General features: G+C 39.1%; 2 protein-coding genes across 51 annotated transcripts in view; both read right to left on the bottom strand.

Moving 5' to 3' along the window:
- Nucleotides 1–658: 658 nt before the first annotated feature.
- LOC120958681 (mitochondrial inner membrane protease ATP23 homolog) lies at nt 659–2,080 on the bottom strand. The gene is made up of 3 exons (XM_040381640.2): nt 1,464–2,080; nt 1,075–1,381; nt 659–988 (listed from the first exon to the last, which is right to left on the bottom strand). Exons 1-3 carry the CDS (start codon nt 1,751–1,753, stop codon nt 788–790), a joined length of 798 nt encoding a protein of 265 aa, XP_040237574.2. The 5' UTR covers nt 1,754–2,080; the 3' UTR covers nt 659–787.
- A 2,705-nt stretch (nt 2,081–4,785) lies between these two features.
- The window catches only part of LOC120955220 (zinc finger protein 271), a 68,345-nt gene continuing 57,034 nt past the window's right edge, over nt 4,786–16,096 (bottom strand). For 49 of the 50 annotated variants that reach the window (XM_040375852.2, XM_049609218.1, XM_049609230.1 and 46 more), the window contains one exon: nt 4,786–14,468. In XM_040375852.2, the coding sequence (XP_040231786.1) occupies nt 13,831–14,468 (638 nt within the window). In that variant the 3' untranslated portion in view covers nt 4,786–13,830. The remainder of the gene's footprint in view (nt 14,469–16,096) is intronic. The other variant, XM_049609246.1, reaches the window with a different exon arrangement.

Below are 16,096 nucleotides of genomic sequence, written 5' to 3'. Positions count from 1 at the left end.
AAGGAAAACAACACGTATCATTCTTTTATGCACAGAGATAGAGAATTGTGAGATAAAAAAAAGAACCGTCGAAATTAATCACTGATTTCATAATTTAGATAAGAACGATTATTATTACTACTTCCGGCCTCGGTGGAGGACAGACGCACCGCGATTTGTTTCGCCTGGTTGAGCACTCATTTGACAGGGGCAGCAATCACGGTGGCCGAATTGCTGCAAAGGTTTAAATAGTACATGCAATTTAACCGATCATTCGGTTTTATTCTTCCACAAGGGAAACAACGCAAGTGATATATTTCAAATTTGGAACTTACTTTTATAAAAAGGACCCACCACAATCCCCAGACCCGACCGACACGATGTGTGAATACTTACCAGCCTTGTGTGAAATGATAGCGGCCGTTATATTCGGGAGTGAGAAGGAAGAGGAAAGAAGTTGTTGACGTTTTTTGTTTCTAATCCGTGCTCCTTACATGTTTCAGATACGGATCCAATCGATGAGGAGTATTACAACTACGATGACAATCCAACTACCACCACTATAACGTCGAACAATTTATGAGCTTAGACACACCGTTGCTATCTTTTCGAAGGAAATGTAGTTTGTTTAATAAAATCAATATGGCTTTTGGCTAAAATCGCGAAAGTACGTTGGATGTACTACAACTGTGTTGCGCACTACTTCAACACCACTGAAAACTTTATTGCCTTTTACAAACCTCCAACAACAACAAAAAAATGCTAAAACAGTCGAACAACCTCGTCAACGGGAACAAGCGCAACTAGGCTAGTCCACATCGTACCCATACATTGGACCCTCCATGTACGCTTTGTACATGTCCTTGGAGTTCCTTCGTATCCGGCGCCCGATCGGTTCTAGATCGTTGTAGCACTTGGGAAACACGCGCTCGACCGCCGCGATCGCCTCCTCCGGCGTAACCTTACGCACGGCCAGCACCGAGTTGAGGGCTTTCGTTTTAACACAGTCCTACCACGCGCAAATATAGAATAAAATGTAATTAAAATGATTACATTACAACCCCCGCAATGGCAACCCCCACGCTGCTACCGTACCTGATGTGCTTGCTTGATTTTAAACGGCGACGCATCGCCCTGCGTACAGGCGCTCAGGAACGAGCAGTGCGTTAGGTTGGCCGCCCGGATCTCCGTGCACGCCAGGTGGTCGATGTTTTTAAAGTCCAGATTGTTGTTGCAGTAGTCGAACATGTGGATCATCTCGTGCGTCAGCACACCCTGCACGATGCCCTCGTTGCGGGCAATGTTCTGGCAGACGACGACCTGGTTCAGTACCGGATCGTACCCACCGCTGACCGATGTGTCGCACACCTCGCACGCAATGTGCCGCCGTATATCGATCTCACTGGAAGAGCAAAGAGTGGGAAGATGCAGATAGATGTTAAAACTTGTTTCGCATTTGATGCAATCGTTGCAGCCGAACTTACCAACCGGAAGATTTCAACGCAGCCATCATCAGCTTCACCATGGGGCTTTTCTTCACGCAAGCGTACACGTTGCGTTCGCACTTAATCTTGTCCAGGCTCTCCGTACCCTCCATGCCGAGCAGTACCCGGCCCCAGCTCGGCTTGTACTTCTCGCCCCGCCGCTCCGGGTACAGATCGTAGCCCCACTGCTTCTCATCCCCTTCCCGATCGCTCCGGTCGATCACGGCGTTGGGAATTGGCGGTGAGCGGGGCGTTTTACCGTTCGCTGTTTCGCTTGCTTTGGAAGTCATCTAGCTTGGGCTGGGCTGCAGCAAATGGAAACACCGTTACACCGTCCCGTTCGCGGGTGAAGAGGTTTCAGACAAGCACGTTGATCCACCAGCTGATGTAATCAAATCGCCGGTAACCCCCTACGCGACTCTTGCACAAGGGAAAACAAGGACCAAATCTCCTCTGAAGCTTTGTCGGAAAGGTTTAGAAATGCCGTTATCTTACTGAACACTGTATTACTGCAGTCATTTGTACTGTTTTTGCTTCATTTATTCAGCTTTTTCCAATAAACTTTTCACCAATTTGTACTGTTATTGCTTGTTTATTTTTTTATTGATTTACGGTTACACTGACATTTCATGTTGTGCAAAAGATCGCTCTGTTTACGTGGTAGGGTTGAAAGACTCGCTCTTGGAAACGTTTGTCTGTGCTGCATTTATTTCAAGCAAATTAGTGGATTTAAGGAAAATATTATTTCACATAAATTTAGCACAAGTTTGGAGGCAGGTAGGTAAAGGTAAATAATGAAAAATTATAATCAATTAAAAATAATATTGCAAAATTTTATGACACAAACTGCAACCAGTTCAAACTGCAATAAAACTGCAATAACGTAACGTACAAGGCGCCTCCATCAACCACGTGATTTTCAAAACGGGCATACTGAATATGATCGTAAAAATAACAATTTCTCAATACTTTTTGCACCTTTTCTACCACAATAAAAACTGCAGCAGCTGCCACGATAAAAATGGCAACAGTGGCAGTACAACATAAAACGCCTTGTATTCAAAACATTTATTAATTTTGATCATATAATTCATAGTTTGAAACATTAAGGGGCGGGGAGAGACAGGATACAGGTTGTGTTATTCTGGCTGCAGTTACAGGGTTTTATTTAGTTTTTTATTCTCATTTCTATTCTGTTTTACAAACCTAAAAAAGATCATGTAAAACCAAACTGCACAAAACCAAAAGATTAAAAACACAGCACATCTTATCTTTTCGCCATCGTCTAAAACACGGGACACATTATTATTATTATTATTATTATCGTTCTAGCAACGGAGGAGGAGCAAAGGACTCAAACACAAAACTGAATGAATCCCCTCTCCAATCGTGTTTTCTGTTTTGTTTTCTTTGTCATTCACATTCGATTTGATTGTTTTTTGAACGATTTTCTTTTGTTGTTTTTTTCCGTTTTTTTAGTCTCACACCGACGCGCACGCTATGTCCTCCCGGTGATGGTGATGGCACACACAATAAATCTTTTGCTACTTACAATTTGCCACATTTGGCATCTAACCGTGTTTGTTTTTTTTTGTTCTGTTTTGTTTTGCGTATTTATTTTTTTATACTTTACTGTTGTTTTGTTTCTACCACTAGACATGTTTGTGTGTACAGTTAATATTTGTACGTGTTTTTTTAATGTAGTCACCTTTTTCTTGCCTCGATTTTCTTCCATTATTTTTCATGTGTTTTCTTTACTCTCTATCTCCTCTAGCTGTTCGTATGTATATATATTTTGTGGGAGTTTGTTGAGTAAGTGAAGTGTGATGCATAGTGGTGCCTAGCTTTAGCTCAGTAATCTAGAGCAGGTTTATAGCAAGAGACAGTTAACTGAGGGGGAAATCATATTTAAATAAAACGAACTAGCTCTCGTGTTATGTTCTGTTAAACTTATTTTTTTCTGTCTCATCATTTACATGTGTCTGAGAGTGCAGTTTGTTGCATCTTTTGGGTTTACTTTGTACCACTTTTGTTATACACTATTAGGTTTTGCTTGCTTGTTACGGTTCAAAGACAAAACAAAGGCAACACTTTAACTAAAAATTCCCTCCTTTGCAAGGTTTTTTTTCACTTCTTTATCCAGCTGTAACATGGATTTGTTTGTTCCAGCGTAATTTTTGTTTTATTCTGTTATTGCGATTTCTCTTTGTCGTTATTTTATTGTTATTATCTGGTTTTCTCCTTCAATTTCTTCCTTACCACTCACCCTGCCTCTAGTTATGCTCGTATAAAAAAGAAATAAAAATATATATCTTCTGCACTTATTTCATACTTGCCACGCACAGAGCGCCATTTTTTCCCCATTTTTTAGGTGTATGCGGAATTTGGCTTACAAGTAAGTTCTGCGCCATATTCTTTATCTTTTTTGTTTTTTCTTTTGTTTTATGTCTCGCATTTTGTGTATTGCATGTAAACCTCTTTGCGTTTTCTACTGCTGCTTGCTATGTATATGTATTACTATTATTGTGTTTGGTTTACTGTTTAGTTGGTATGTTTCTATGTTATCATTCACAATAATGTTGTGGTTTTGTTGCTTACTTTTCCTTTCTTTAATGGGTGACTGTTTAGTTTTACACTGCTGCTACAACCACTTACTCTGGTAAGTGTATTTACTGCTCTTTTGTGTTTAGTTATTTGTTTTCTATATTGTACACATCTTAGCCTGTCCTTTTGCATTGATTGAAGCTGGTGTAAAGGTTTTTGTTTGCTGTGTTTTTACGAGATGTACAAACACTGTGTTCCGTTTACAGGGTAGGAAGAAGTACGAGTCAGTGTGTCATTATTGTTGCTTTAGCGCTTCGTTAGTTTTATTGTGTGTAGCCAGGTAATTACTTTGCCCACAATCCAGGTTCTTCACGGTTCGGTTTATAGTATCCTATTGTTTAGTGTTGGTGTTGCAAATATCTTTCTTATCTGTTTCCTTTGTTCCATTGACTGTTTGCACCGGTTGTTTTGTTTACTATTTTATGCACTTTTTTCAAGGGGGAAGCTTTTTACTTTCACTTTACAGCGGAATTGGGATGCTTTGTTCTGTGTTTGTTACAAGCCTGTGTTTTGTTTTCCAAACTAATACTTTTCTGATATATTAATCAAGTGTTGCTGGAAGGAAAGGAAAACTCATAATTATGCTAACTAAATACAAAAAACGGGGTTATTTTGTTTTTTTCCATTCTACTTTCCCCAAGCCAGAACCTTTTACGTCTGTTTAATTGTGTGTGTTGCTGGTCTCATCCTTTATGTTTCATATTTTGATCATTACTGCTGTTCTACTCACATTTACGATAGCGTGTGTACATGTTCTTTCGGCGGCGGCGGAGGCAAGACGATTAGGAAATGTTTTGCATTTCCAATCTAAACTGCTTTCTTCATTCCTTTCTCTGCTGTCCCCTGTGACTCCAATCCTTGTTTTCTGTTTTCTTCTTTTATCGAAATATCGCTAAAGTGTATGGTGAATAATTTTGCGTTACTACATTTTAATTTCTTTTACCTTACTACTTCCCTCCCCCCCTTTCCTTACAATGCGCTGTTGAGTCTTATCATCATTCCCCTGCTTTTATATGTATGCTGTGTGTTTTTTTGTGTGTTAATTTCAGCTACCTTTTAAACTAAATTCCATACATTGTAAACATGTTAGGGATTTCTATCTTTAAATCATGGTACAGCTCCATTATTGAATTATACATTGTAAAACATTATCTTTACAAGAATTTTTCATACAAAGAGAAAACTTCAACCAAAGCATTTTTTTCCTGATATTAGAATTCACAAAATAGCATAGGCAATGAAATCAAGCGAAACAATAGAAAATATAAAATAATCTTTAGCTCCTATCACACTTCTTTCTGCTTCATCCTTCACCTTATCTATACACTCACATACAAACACACACACACATTAAATATAAGCGAATTGTTATCGGCCGTTTTCCAGCGATTAATTTCCGTACAAAATCGCAATAAATCACCCGGTTCACTCTCTCTCTCTTTCTCTGTCTCTTCTGAACCTCACTTTTGCTTGAAGAACCCGTACGATTTCAAAAAATAAAACTTGCTCACCATTCCCGAAGCAAGTGTAAAAGAAGTGTGTTTGTGCGTCTGTCCAATTGTTTTCGTTCTTTTTTTTTAAATAGAAAATTCGTATAAAATGCAGCTATGCTACACATGATTTGTATGCAAAGATTTTTATGTGTGTGTTTTTTTGTCTGTTCCTTTTGTGTTCGTTTCGCGGTTCTCCTTTCCATTGCTCTCGTGTGTGTGTGTGTGTTGTTTCGTATCTCACACCTTTCCCGGCTAAAAGATTGCTGTGAACACTATTATTTAATAATAATTATTATTATTATTCGACGGTCCCTCAATATTGCTCTAGCCGGCCAAATACTGATTTGCGCCCGTGTCTCTCTCACACACACACATACGTTTTCCCATCTCTTCTATGCGGATTTATTGTTATTCACTTCTGTCCCTATAGCTCGTAATTGAAAAGTAAAATTGTAAAATAGTGTAAAATAAAGGAAATTACTCACAATTTCTTTCCACCTTCGCCCTTCGACCCTTTTAAATATCCTCTCGTATTCGTTTGGTAGAGTTCTTTCTTTTGCACTCATACACACACACCTGCCTTCAGCTTTGAACACAAGAACGCGTAGACGACACACACACACAATTGTATAATGTGGTTGTTGCAATACTTCCCTTCCACTGAATCTCACAGACAGTCACAGCAGTCCTTAAGATTTTCCAGTTTTGGTTGTGCACAGCTTCATTTTTCCTTATTTACAAGCACGAATTCCTTTAATACTTATTACGCTCGATCCTTTCTCTCCCGCTTCAGCTCGATTTTCCGCGCTCGATCCGTTCCGGAAGTTCGTTTCCGCACGACTTTGTTCTGCTAAAAATAGATCACCACAATTACGCAGCCTGCTTTATGCTTAAACCGTCTCGATTTTCCTATCCCGAATGCTTTTTTTTACATACACTGCAATCACTATAGCAACACCAACGCTTCCTCCTTACGTGTTAGTTCTCTGTTATTACTAAATTACACGATTTTCTTCCTCCTCGTATTCTTTTCCTCGTTTGTTTTACTCATTTCCTTCTCTCGTCCTGCACACTCGTTTATATACAGACACACACACACGAGTGGCAGCAAAAACGTTGTCTTTTTTCATATCACTTTCTAGGTATTGTTTTGTTTTTATTAGATTAAAGTTGTAAAAAAACCATTCAACATAATTTAGGGTGAATTGTTTCACCCTTTACTAAAAAGTATGTAATGTGAGAAAAAAGGATACAAATAGTTGACAAAAATGTACAATAATGTTATGTTTCTTCATTCTCTTATTTGCCCCATCATTCAACTGAATCCGATATCTTTTTGCTACTTACATTTTTTGCCACATTTTTCTTTCGTTTATTTTTGCCTTATTGTTTTACTTCTTCGTCCTGGCTATTTTAATTTTGCCTTTTTCCCCATTTTTCCATTACTTCTTCCTTTTTTCTGCATGTTTTCTGTTCCTCTCTTTGTATTTACATCCGCTATAACAACTTAACAACAAACTAAACATATTACAAGTACAACATGTTGTGTCGTTATTATGTAGCTTCTTGCACATTCGTTACATTGTGAAAATGTGCTAAGGATGCCACTACTTTTGTACATGTCTCCTTGTGGTAAAATGGTAAATGAATACTTTCTAGGTGTTTGCTGAAAAACAAAATATACCCCAATACAACCCAATATAATGGGAGGAAAAGTAAAAACCACAAATCTCTCATCTCATTGACTAGAGTGGGCACTATTGTTTCGAAAAGTTCCGTACGGCAACTTCTGTTTAACTCTCATACGACGTTGATTGGAAATCAGTGACGATCACACTACGCTTGTTGTGGGTACTGAAACTGAAATTCAAGTTTTAGGATGTAAAAATAAATAAAATAATTTCTCAAAATTAGAACAAACAAAGTTAATATAATACATCCTTTTAGCGCCGCCAGCAATTCATATAAATATCTGAAAATAAAAAATAATTTAGTAAATAGCACCAATTTGTAAATCAATAAAACAGAATAAGAATAAAACACGATAAAATAAATGAAAAAAACAACAACTCATAAAGTGTACTGTTTTTTTTATATGACTCATCTCTATTGTTAGTTTCCAAATTTCATATCCTTGCCTTTCCTTATCATATTCCTCAGTTTGTCTTCTTTTCCTTTTGTCGACTTAACAATTTTCAGCGTTTCTTTTTGCTTCCTTCCTTTTTGTTTTCTTTCCACTTCATTAGCTGCTTTGTATAATATGGCGTAAGTTTGCGTAAAGACTACATATTTTACTCAGACCTGTTGTGTACTTTTGCATTACAATCATATTACGAATTACAAACGTTCCCGAACGAGCACAATCATTCAAACTTCGCTACGCTCTTCTCACCAGTTACTTTCCAACACTTCAGATTTTACAAGTTGTGCGATGATTTAGTAAAAGAAAGATAATTACCCTTTTTTGCGCAATTTCTGCAATCTTGGTGTTACTGTAAATACGTTTACACACTCAGCATTTCAATTTTGTTCGCAATAATGATGTGCTCATCTAGGATGAATTATGTTCAGATATCCTCATCTCTTCGATACGCATATTACACAATGTTTTGTATTTAGTTTAACTCAACTCGCTTTTTCTTTTATTAGATGATTGTGGATGGTTTCATGAAATGATGAGCTCACCAGTGCGTGTTCTTGATCTTGGCGTTACGCTTAATTAATCCATTGTTATTCGACTTTTTCTTAACAAACACACAGATTTTCTTACCACTCTTGCTACTAAAACAAACTAAAAGAAAGACTTTAATAATGCATACATAAAAACATACCTATATGTATACATGTATATATGAAAAAATGATTTTATAAAATCGTTAACTATATTAATATAGACTATTTCAGCTAAAATAAGTTTGCACTCGATTGAGTTAAACGAAAACAAACAAGAAAAAAGCATTGATGTTGCGCGTGTCACACATCACCAACAGGGATGAAAAGAGGATTAGAATTGCAATCTTTTTGTTTAATACAACTAATGCTAACAAATAATCCAAATCCAAATAAAACCTTGCTTCACGTAGTACGATCGTTACTGCTCTCTCATCTTTTAATCTTTTCGCTTCTGGGAAAAGGGGTTGTTGCCCTCTCCCCATCACACAAACACACAAACACACTCATCATATCGAAACATTGCCCTCAAATCTGTCGCCCTTGCTCTTTATAGTATCACAACGGAAAGGAACGTATTTCGCTTGTTTTTTTTCTTCATAATACGCAACTTTGTTTGTTTTATTTGCTTTTAACATTAGTATCAGAAAACTGGGATCGATGAAGGTAATTAGGAGGTTTGTGATGATTTGTTGGTTGGTTTTGGTTGTGGTTGTCGTTATAGTCGTGTTGAAATCAATCTATCAAGTTCAAGTACACAAGTACACATTCGTTCTTGTTCTCCCGTTTTCCAAGACGCGTTTTACTGAGACGTGAGATAACTTAGGAAATCTTAAACAACTTTTCAAAACTAAGACACACGCAAGAAGCACGTATAAACAAACTAAAGGAGGGATGTGTGTTGGAAAATGCACTGAATAGGATCGAAAAACGTAAACGTGATTGTTTAAATTATTTTCTCTGTTTCTATTGCATTGGCAAGCATCGTTGACCCCCGAACGACCCACCATGAAGTCTTATTACGGGGAAAAAAACAATTATTTCAACACTATATGCTTGTTGGTTGTTGTAAGAGCCTATTGTAAGTTTGTGCAGATACAAGATACACTATATGAAGGAGTGATACTGTTTTGATTTGAGAACGCTGTCTGTTCTGTTGTAGCTGTTGTGGTGAAGCATTGATTGTAGAGTTTACTGTAAAATTGGTTTGGCTTACTTGTTGTTTTATGGTATGAGTGTGTCCCTATCGTATTGTATTAGTGGTGATAGCTTAGAATTCTATTGATATCTCTATTGTAATAGACAAAGCTTAACACAGAAGAAGCATTACATCTATCTACTCTTTTATAAGCAAGTGACAGAGTGTGTATCACCAGATATTCGGTGACGATTCTCCTGGTTTCGCTGTTGGTGTTTGATGAAAAGGTAGGTATGTAATGGTACTGCTGTTTGGTTCTATTTTCTATTGTGTAATGTGTCAATGTGTGTGAATGTGTGTGTGTATTATTGTAAAAGAAAAACAGCAAACTGGGGTTACGACGTCTAAATCTATCCTTACAGATACACACTGAGAGAACGAAACTATTGTAGTATAATGTACTGGCTCTGTTTGTTGCTTGCTTGCTGTTGTTGTTGTTGTTGTTGTTGTTTAATGTACTATGGTTATATCTCTTATGCGTGAGGCGATAAGCTACTACTGTATGCTTCTATTGTGTAAATGGATTGAAATTGTAATGATAGCACAATATGTGAATGAAATTAGCATCATCATCATCAGTCGCAAAACACAACGCAACGTTATCCTTCTCTTGGTTGATTGTGAAAGAATTGTGGGTCCTGGTTAAATATAGACACAGCTGAGATTCTCAAACTCAAAAACAACTATTAATGTAGTGTGGATGTGTGTGTGTGTGTGTGTGTGTGTGTGTGTGTGTGTGTGTGTGTTTGTATTAAATGTGTTAGTGTACCCTTTCTCTTGTACGCGAATTGTTCCTCTTATCGTATAATCACGTTAAAAGCCAGTGTGTGTGTCTGTGTGTTTTTCCTCTTTAAATTTATCTTTCCACTTCGTTTCTATTCTCCTTCGCTACTGTTCTTCAGCTTGTTGTAACATTGTTAAATGTTACACTTGTATTTACTTTGTTTCGTTTTACCTTAAACACTTTAAATAAAGTTGTACTATTTTCCACCCGCGAAAGTTGAGTTTCCTCTCTCTCTCTCTCTCGTTTCTAGGTTTGTGTTGTATGTGTGTATGTTTCACTTTCATAAAACCACTAGGGAGCATGGTATATGTCTCTAACCTGTGGTCTACATTAAGAGGGGTTCAATTTTTGTTGCAGCTTTAACAACGTATGTAAAAAAAAGTCTTCTTCCCCCCAACCAACAGTATCTCTACACACTACACGGTGTTTGAATTTTCCTTATGCTATTGTTTTCTTCATCCTGCGCGGTTTTGTAACTTTTAGCACACTACTATTACATTTGTATTTCGCTGAAGTGCGCACACGGGAAAAGGAGCGGGTAGGAAGAAGGATGTTAACCAAAAACAGCTCCGACATAGCACAACGGGGCTGGGGGAGAGCATTGTTGATTGATCGGTCATTGCAGTAATGTGTAGTAGTAGGTACGTACTATCGAGAGATTGCGCTAGTGTGTCAACTGTTTTCTCCTAGAACACCCGGTGTGACTGATGTTTGCCCTCCTATTCCACCACAACGGTTTGGCGAAGGTTCTTTCTAAACACGCACACACACATACACACGTTTACAGCAAAATGCTACCCCCTTTGCCGTGTTTGCGCGTGCTGTTGCTACATGTCCATTACTGCTGTTCGTTTGTTTAAGATTACTTTGTTTATTTCTCACACTATTTCATCTATTTCAACAATTGTGTTAAGATTAAGTATTGATTCTCATCATGGGTCTTCTTCTTTTTTTATTTTACTAATTTTGCTGCTTCACCACTCCCAGAGTGCGTATTATGTAACGCAAAACTGAACGATCTTATAATTTGCATGATTTTGTGTAATTATTCTGGTGAGTGTGGTTTGTTTGTTTTCCCGCATTGCATTTTCACTGTTGCCATTTATTTTTACCGAAAGTATTATTTTTACCTTTTACTTCTACATCTTGTTGTTGTTGTTTTGTTAAAATCAGAACATAGTTCCGAACACCAAACCCCTTCCTCTCTTTTGTTTCCATTTCACTACACACATATATGTATAAGTTTATATATGAATGTAAACCTCTATATAAAGATTTGCGTTCCGGCAAAGCAAATATATGGGGGCCCTGCATTAATAACCTTTCTGGAAGTGGGAGTGGGTAGAGTAAGGTATAACTGTCTAAGACAAGAGCAACAATTCTGCAATTGCAACAGGGTGCTTTTACCCGAGCCACTTCCCTTGCGTTGGCTAGTGAAGGACGCAGAAACGAACAAGAGCGCGCAGGAAATGATTCTCTGTGGTGGTAGAGGCTGGTTGGAGGGGGGGGGGCAAGGGTGTTGCTAAATGTCGCCTCGAAATCTGTCTGTTTTGTTTTGTTTTTTTTTTTTTTGTTGCAACTATCATCCTAGTCCCACATGCTCCTGCAATGTGAGTGTGTGTTTGTGTCTGTGTTTTTTACATGTAAAACACGTTTAGTATCGCGCATTTTTTCGATATTTGATATCGACTTGTTTTGTATATCTGGTTAGTTATTATCTCGTACCTTTTCTCTCCCTCTCTCTCTCTCTCTCTCTTTTAATGCGACCACAAATCTGCTGTTTTGCTCTGCTCGCGCTTCACCTATTTCTTGTGAGTTTTCTATCTGTGTATATATATAAAGATATAGCTTGGTATATATATATATATAGATTTATGTGTATATAATTTTAGTTCAATAACTCACATTTTACTTCTACGTTTTATACTTCATATGCTTGCTACAAACGCCCGTACTGCTGCTGTTGGGTTACATTTAAAAAAATACACCGCACCTAATATAAGAGATGCGCGCGCGCGTTTGCTGCAGCTGTTTTTGTTTTTAAACTGTGTTTGCTTCTTTTTTTGCACATTCTTTTCTCTGTTTTCTTCTCCGCTCGCACTATTATCTACGTTTGTTCGTATCTGCTTTAAATCATGTTTTGTTATTTAATTACAGACGAGAGCTTCTTGCATCCAACTCGTTGCTATACTTATTTAACTTTCAACGCCCACCACACACACACACACCACTGCGTTTAATTATACAATGTTAATATTTATGCTCGTTTACATCTCCTCTTCTTAAACAGTTTTCTGCTTTGTTTTACACAACTGTACATTTCATTTACTGGTATTGTTTGTTACTTCATGTTTACGTTGCACATGTGGTTTGTGTAATTCATCCTTTTTTTGTGTATTTTTTGTTGTTGTTATTGTTTGTTTTATTACTCACTACCGCTTATGTATTATGTTTTGTGTTTATTAAACTTAGCGTATTCATCCCTTTACGAACTATTTTTTTTCTTCACTACTTTTTAAAACTACTAATTGCATACTTCTGTACTTTTTTGTGTGTTTCTCCTCCTTTCGAGTGCAGTGTTTTCCTCATGGTTGTTATATTTTCCACACAACAACTTGGAAAAAAGTAAAGAAAACAAATTTTAAACAATTATTATTCTGCTTGTCACTCACTGTAAACAAGTTCCTTTCAATCATGTTTTTGAACCAATCGAGCACTGTTGTGTTTGACTGTGTGTTTGTGAGTCTCGTTTATATTGACTGCACAAGCTGATTTTGTTATGTACTAGTCACTCGTTTTGCCCAACCGGAAATAGTATCCAGCGTGCTATCTCTCTTACTGTGTGTGCCAAAATTTGAGCTACACTCGACGTGTACACGTTAAGTTTCGCTTCAATGTCGCATTTAATTCATATTCTCTTTTGCGCTGCACAGTCTGCAGCATGAATGCTACCCCATTACAAGGGGTAGAAGCGCGACAAACAAATTCAACTGCACCGAGAAACCGTAATAAAAATGTATGCTACAATAAAAAGAAGTTATAGAAACTCACAGTTAACACTAGCATAAAATGAAAACAAGCTGCTTATTCTCCATCTGGATTGATCCTCCTCCTCTACCTCCGCTATTATTACATCAAATTCTACAGCTGGGTTAGTGTTTTGTTGTGTTCTGACTTGAATAGCTGCTGCTGCTGCTGATGTGACAGTTGCAGCGTCAGTGCTTGCGCAAGGTTTTGCTGCTGCTGCTGCTGTTGCTGTTGCTGCTGCAGCAAAGGCATCAGCGCGATGGGATGTTGATACTCCTGCTGCCCGTCGGTGGCAACATGTGGCGGATCAAGAAGCAAGGGCGCATGATTAGCAACTACATTAGCACCACTACTACTGCCGGTGATGGTGGCACTTGCTCTTGCTAGCATACTGCCGCCGCTCGCGGTGGTAACCGTTGGCACAATCAGCTCTATATTACCGATACGGGATGCTGATGCTGTCGCTCCTGCCTTACTATTGCCGCCTCCGCCACTTGCTCTTCCACCTCGGCTGCTGTTTCCTGTACCAGCAGTACTACCGCCCACGCTGACACCGCCGCCTCCATTACCACCACCACCGATGCCGCTGTTTCAATAAACCACCGAATGCTCCTCGGCCGACTGCTGGGCCGCGGCGAGATGATGCATCTGGATCGCCCCGACCCGACCGTTAGCCGGCCCACCGTCCACCACCGGCATGTTGGCCGGATTAATGCTTCCAGCATGGGTTATAATAGTAACCGGGACCGTATGGTGCTGAGGTGGAAGGGGTCCAGCTGGGACCGGTCCCTGTTGCTGGTGGCTTTCCGGCGGCGGCTGCTGCTGCGGTTGCTGCTGCTGTGGATGCGGCGGCGGCGGATGTGATGTACGAGGGGATGGCTGGGTTCGTACCGTTGAAGGCGAAGATTGCGGCTGCTGTTGCTGCTGCTGTTGTTGCTGCTGCTGATGCTGCTGGACCTGATGATGGAGGGCGAGCGCTGCCAACTGCGGATTTGGCGGCGGCAGATGCATCGATGGCGGCGGCGGCGGGGGGCCCGCCGAGATGTGGTGGTGCAGCTGGTGAGCTGGATGCTGATGAGGAAGCGGAAGATGATGTATCTGAGATTTCTGTTCCATTTTCGGTTGAATGTGATGATGATGCTGCGATGGATGAGTATTGTTGGAGATAATCGACGTTATTGTTGACGTGGCCTGAGCCGGCGACGTCACCACGGACGCGGGCTGAGATACTGAGTTGGGAAAGAGAGAGAGAGAGAGTTGACATAACGAGAGAGAGAGAGAGAGACAGAGAGAGATATAGAGAGAGAGAGAGAGTGACACACAGAGACAAAGAGAGTGAACGGTATGATCGAACGGTGAGAGCGAGAAGCGATTTAGATCGATCGATACAAGATAATGAATTGCATCCAAATGTAGTTGCATAGCAGAGGATAAAAACCAACGGTGTAAACAAAAACAAAACACCTCCCAAATTAGAGGCATTTGTATTGCTTATGTTTTAAACAATTTCCTTCCTCTCAGAGGAGCTGCACTGTGTCGTGATCGTCTTCATTATCTTGTTCAACACGTCCGCATCGTTAATCTTCAACGACAGCTCGTTCATTATGTTAATAATACTTTGTACATGTACACGAAGAACTCGATAATAGTATAGGGATGCACAAAATGAATGGATGCTTTTTGACTTTTTTTTTTTGCAACTGTGTGTATGTGTATAAATTTGCTAGCGCAGTACCAAATACGGTAGCAGCAAAATGCGATACAAAAAATTTGCTATCTTGCACCTCCTCTCTTTTTGCCAATCGTACGTAAAACAAACATTGAGTATAACAAACAGCATTATATGATTGCGCTTTCTCTGCGTAAGTAACATGGAAACAGAAGCTAACATTTGGTTTGGTTTCTCTTTAGCCAAGAATAAAATAGATTATCTCCCTCTCTGTGTTATCGCTATCATGCCGACTGAGCCTCTTCTTCTCCTTCTCTTCTTCTTTTGGTTTTGATTTTGTTGGATAAAGATTCACATTACTTTCTCATTCAACGTTACATTATCCAATCATGTTGTGTATGGGGCGGGGGGTGTACGTGTAGGGGCTTGTTTTAATTTTGATGGGAATGTTTCTCGCAAATTCTTTGTAGTGTTTCATGAAGGGGTTTTCAGATGTTCTGGGGGGTTTTGCAAGGGATTCCGAGACGTTTTTGGGGGGGCCGAAAAGTTGTTCCAGGGGGTGGGGGGAGAGCGGTTGGATGTGTAGTAGTGAAGTAGTGTGGTGTCTCGTGTTTATTACTTTCATGTGAAATCTTGGTTCAACAACTTCACTCTTCCGAAAGGCCAGGGAATTTTTATCGATTAGAATTTTTGGTTTCGACTCTCTTCCTAATAATACTCTTCCATCGAATCTGTCCGCCCCTCCGTACCATTTCTCATGTCATATTGTTGCATTCTATCGTTGGCGAACAGCACGATATACATATACACACATATATATATACACGGATCGCTCGAGGGACTTGTCCGAATGCAATGGCAATGCATGCACCTCATCATACGTGTGGGTATGACTTGTTTAAGGTTCGTTTTCCATTTCACGCTTTCTTTCTCGGGAGGGGCGGGCCGGGCATTATCTCAATTCACATTCAACCGAAACAATGGCTATTGGTTTTTGTTTGGAAATTTAAGAAAGTAATTTTGAACACGTTTGCACGTGCGGTTAAAAAACACTCAATAAATAGATAAAAAGAAGTAAGTATAGGGAATCAACTCTAAAGCACGCATAATCAACTCGAAAACAAAAATCAAATAAGACGCAACTGTGTTTACTGAACTAGTTTCTAATTGGTAAGGAAAATATATAGA

This window comes from Anopheles coluzzii, chromosome 3 (genome assembly GCF_943734685.1).
Source record: "Anopheles coluzzii chromosome 3, AcolN3, whole genome shotgun sequence".
Taxonomy (NCBI): Eukaryota; Metazoa; Arthropoda; class Insecta; order Diptera; family Culicidae; genus Anopheles; species Anopheles coluzzii.
This window is presented reverse-complemented; position numbering and strand designations above follow the sequence as displayed.